Source organism: Egretta garzetta, unplaced genomic scaffold (genome assembly GCF_000687185.1).
Source record: "Egretta garzetta isolate BGI_Z169 unplaced genomic scaffold, ASM68718v1 scaffold280, whole genome shotgun sequence".
Classification (NCBI taxonomy): Eukaryota; Metazoa; Chordata; class Aves; order Pelecaniformes; family Ardeidae; genus Egretta; species Egretta garzetta.
In genome coordinates, this window is record NW_009258219.1 from 1,037,728 (window position 1) to 1,042,347 (window position 4,620).

Here is a 4,620-nt window from a genome sequence, read left to right on the forward strand (position 1 = left end):
CTGAAGAGGAAAGCAAGTAGTAAAGTACTGCTGACTGTCAGCTAACTCTTTTAACTCTGATTTTTAACGGAAAACTGAGGAGGAGAGGAACACTGACTCCAGCTGACCCAATGAAGTGCAGATTCAGTATTTTTTAATGATGAATTCTGCTGTTCAGTAAGACAGGATAATTCTGACATAAATCAGTTCTTCTTTCATGTGTTTGTGCTGCTGCTTTTCTCCCCCCAAGATAAATGGATAAACAGGAGCTTATTCTCCTGGTAAGTGGGTGTGCTGATTCAGACTGGGAGGTCATGCCACTGTCTGCTACCTTGCAGCTGGTTAATGTGGGAATAGTTCTAATCAATCATATAAGAAAGCAAAGAATCTTTTTAGACCATCAAGTCCCTCTTCCAGTTTCGTGTCTCCCAAGCAAATTGTTCTCCTGGGAGATGGTATCACAGGGGAAAAGATATCTAGCAGTGAGGATATGCATCTGAAATTGTATCATACCACTTACACATATGGCTCAGTACTATGCTAACTCCTCCTTTGGATAATGCCGGTTTAGCTCTCAAACAGAGGTTTAAATAACATAACTATATGGCAGTAATGTGTGTACTTGTGTAAATATTTCTGCAGTTGCCAGATTTAGTTGCACTGTGAATATGTACTATGCTTTTATATAAAAATGCTCTAAAATTTTCTAAAACTATATTAATGTTACATTGTTGAGATAATCTTGGAAAGAAGAAACAATCTTTCAAGTAATTCTCTGAAAAAAAAGTAAGCAAAGGTGAGCTACCCAACCAATGTAAAATTAAAGGTGTAATGCACAACACAAAGCTTAAAAAGAATCCACTGTTAATATGTTTCTGTCTATTAAGTGTGAAAGAGTGGATTATTGATAATCTTTTAACTGCTTGAAACTAAGCTGCTGGAAGTCACTTTAGCAGAATTACTGGTCTGAAAAGTAGGAATAGAGAGGCAGCGGAACCCCGTGACCATTGCAACCTGCTGCTTGCTCAGTAAAGGGCTGTTTCTTGGACTGCTTTATCACAATGTCTGCTCCACTAGGAGCACTTTCCTAATTTGTGCTCTAACTAGGTACCACTTTCCAACGCGTGATTCCTGAGAATGGGCTGGCAGCTCATGCACCACATGAGGTCAAGCGAGTGATTTTCTGCACAGGAAAAGTGTACTATGATCTTGTGAAAGAGAGAAAGAATCAAGACCTGGAAAAACAAGTAGCTATAACCAGACTTGAACAGGTGAGCTCCCTGATCCTCAGATGGGGAGACTTTCAGCAAGGGTTTCCTATGCTTTTAAATAGATATCGCTTGCCGGAAAGGATAGTGATATCATTTTTATAGCACTTTGCATCTTACAAGACATTATCTAATCCTTCATGTCCTTGTGCAGAAGGAACACACCAATGGTATACTGGACAATGAGATCCAGAAAGCTTGATGACTTTTCCAGAACAACGTAACAAACTGAATGATGGCACCTTAAATCTGTATATCCAATCAGCTAGGTTTAAATGTTGTGAATAGTACACTTTGCAGCTTTATTGTCATTCATTAATTAAGGACTTATATTGTCCCAGCTACTTTGCTAGAAAAACTGTAGGAATGCAGGAGACTGGGACTATGACCTACTTCTGTTCATACTGGTGCAACTATAAAATATGTGTGTATTCATTTCTGACAGCATGAAAACAATTAAAGAAATATGACTCACTTTAAAGAGCATATAGCGATTCTTTTAGGTACTAAATGGTTAAGTACAATGGTTGGTTGTAATACCCAATAGGTAAAAGGCTTTCCAACCATGTAAGAGAAAGCTTTGCCGGGGTTATTACCCTCTCTTTCCAGATCTCACCATTCCCTTTTGACCTGCTGAAAGAAGAACTTGAGAAATATCCAAGTGCTGATCTAGTTTGGTGTCAGGAGGAACACAAAAACAGTGGATATTATGATTATGTCAAACCTCGTTTCCGCACGATTGTGAACCACACTCGGCCTATATGGTATGAGACTTTAAACAATTCCTCTATCTCCTGGGCTGATTTGTTTGGTTTTAAATTTGCTTGGGTTTTGTTGGTTTTTTTTCTTCTTTTAAATTTGGTTTTGATTTGAGGATGTTGTTCATGGAAGTCAGATTCTTCACAAATCAAAACCTCCAAGTTTGGGTTCTTGAGTGAAGGAGGAAAAGTCTAGATGACTATTTTTCAAATGTATCATGCATATCTTGCTCCTCCTTGTAGTTCTAAGAGAAAACCAGTAGCAACTAGCGCTATATTTATTGCCACTTAGCACAGCACTTAGCTCTCCTGGATATTTCTTTTTGTCTAAGATTCTGCCTTTTTTAAAGAATTTCACTCCAAATATTAGGTTTCTGGAGGAAACAGTTGTTGTAAGAGCTCAGTCCAGGTACCTTTGCATTTGTTTTAGATGATTGACTCTCGGATCTGCCCATGCAGCTGTTGGAGGGATGAGAGTCTTCACCGCCAAAAGCAAGTTAATCTAATTATGAGACAGTGTAGCTGGCTGCCCTGGGAGGGATGGGGGAGGAGACACAGCTTAATATTGATGGGAGGGAGAAAAGAGGGGGAAGCTGACCAGAAAGTATAACTGATGGTGCAACTTAGATTGATTTTTGTTTACAAAAGATTGATGATCAAATGTCTATATCTGCCAAGCTGACTTGAATGCATTTAGCATCATGTTCTCATGCTTGTTAGTGTCAAAATAGTCTCTCTTCTCACCTCATTTATCTGCCCAATTCTTTTTGTCACAAAGGTATGTTGGACGAGAGCCTGCTGCTGCAGCTGCCACAGGCAACAAGAACACGCATCTGGTGTCGCTCAGAAGGTTCCTGGATACAGCTTTCAACCTGGAGGCCTTTGAGGGAAAGACATTCTAACTGCGGGGCACCGGCCCATCTCTGACTAGTACTCTCTTAAATCACTGCATCTGAAAGAGGAAATGAAAGTGGGAAAAATACTGGAAATTATGTATTTTGCTCTACCAGATAAAATGATCCAACAGCTGACTTCATTAATCAGCATCTTGCTCCCCAGTTTGTAACGGAAAAAAAGAATTCCAACCTGCCTTCCACCATTTTTTGTCACTTGTCTATTTTGATTGGGACCTCTTTGGCACAAGGAGAGTCTGCTATCCAAGGATGCAGTGTCTAGCTCATTGAGGCTCCAGTCTCAGTCTGTGGGCACTGTCTAATTACTGTAAATAAGTAGAGCAGGCATGGACAGCATGATAGTTATGCACCCAAACTACTAGGATCTGCTTTTCTTTGACCTGGTAGCACCTGTAAAAAGATTGTGTTTGGATGAGAAATCTGTGTTTGTGCAACAAGTAGCGGGTTCTCTGCTTTGTCCAGTGCCAATCCCTGCCTCACATCTCTTGCTAATATTAGTTCAACTCTGAAGTGGCAATTCCTGATTTAGTCACCCTTTTTTATGTTAAGAGGAAGGTGGGCAAGCAACAGTTGCTAATTGACCAAAGGCACATGCTGTGGTTTTGTACAAGTAGTAACTGATTTTTTTTTTGTCCCTTGTGTTTACTTGTCAATTAGGATGTCAAGTGGTGTGTCTTTTAGTATGGTCATAGAAGTGAACCGCCTCTAAGGGCTGGCTCCGTGCAAGGCGGCTGATGTACGGCAGGCGCTGGAGGGGAGGGAACTGCAGGGGTTGTTTCTCTTCTCGGGAGATGGTGCTTGGCTTCCCGGGAGGTGCTGCGCAGCAGGGTGGTCTCAGCACTGCTGCCTGTGCCGCCTCCGCAGTGCTAAAAGGCAGGTGGGCACGGCTTTCCCCTCCCCTCGTAATACAAGAACTAGCATTGTCAGAAGTCTGTTCCCTCGGCCCCAGGAGAACTTGGGTCTGGGTGAACCTTGTGACTGCAGGTTGCTGCAATACCAGACTCTGCAGTGCCAGGAGACTTCTTCCTTTCTGTCTGGTGGCTGGCAGAGGGAACTGCTCAGTTAACAGGGTAAGCGTAGGACGCAGGGGAACGGCCGTGCCTGTGTTGAAGCAGGAGGCAGTAACTAGCTGCACAAGGGCCCCGTGCCCCTGCAGTGCCTGGAGGGTTTTGCTAGATCTGCTGAGCAGCCACTTTGATATATCATAACCAGTAACTGCAAAACACATAGGTGAGACTTCACCCTTATCTCCAAATCCCTGTCCTGAGCATGCTGCTGGGACTAGTTGTGTTCTTGGCAGTAAGTGTTACCCTGCTGCTGCTGTATTGGCTGTGATACAATAAGGCTTGACAGTTTATGCCTGATTCAGAGAGTCAGGTGATGCTGGAAAGCTTCTTGTCTCATCAAAATAAAAAGCTGTATTAAAAACTTCTAGCTATGATCAGGTACTACTTGTCCAAGCAGGTTACCAAAAAAGCATGTGTGCCTTATGCTGTCCCTTTATTTGTCCTGGAGACATCATGATGGTGAAGAAACCTCCTGTCAGAGTATGAAATTGATGTGGTAAGGTACTTACCATGGGATCCAGAACCAAACTTAGTCTAATGTTCGTGAAACTCAGTAGCATCCTTTTAAATCAGGCTGGTTGCCTTGGGCTTTTTCCCCTCATTGAAACAGTAAAGCTAATTCAGTCTTTTGAAA

The 4,620-nt window shown here is 42.2% G+C and overlaps 1 protein-coding gene across 2 annotated transcripts in view; it reads left to right on the plus strand.

The window, feature by feature from the left end:
- Positions 1-2,907, plus strand: part of OGDHL (oxoglutarate dehydrogenase L) — a 49,328-nt gene extending 46,421 nt beyond the window's left edge. For both annotated transcript variants that reach the window (XM_009634642.2, XM_035889367.1), the window contains 3 exons: positions 1,087-1,250; positions 1,857-2,011; positions 2,784-2,907. In XM_009634642.2, the coding sequence (XP_009632937.1) occupies positions 1,087-1,250; positions 1,857-2,011; positions 2,784-2,907 (443 nt within the window). The remainder of the gene's footprint in view (positions 1-1,086; positions 1,251-1,856; positions 2,012-2,783) is intronic.
- The last annotated feature ends 1,713 nt before the right edge of the window (positions 2,908-4,620 follow it).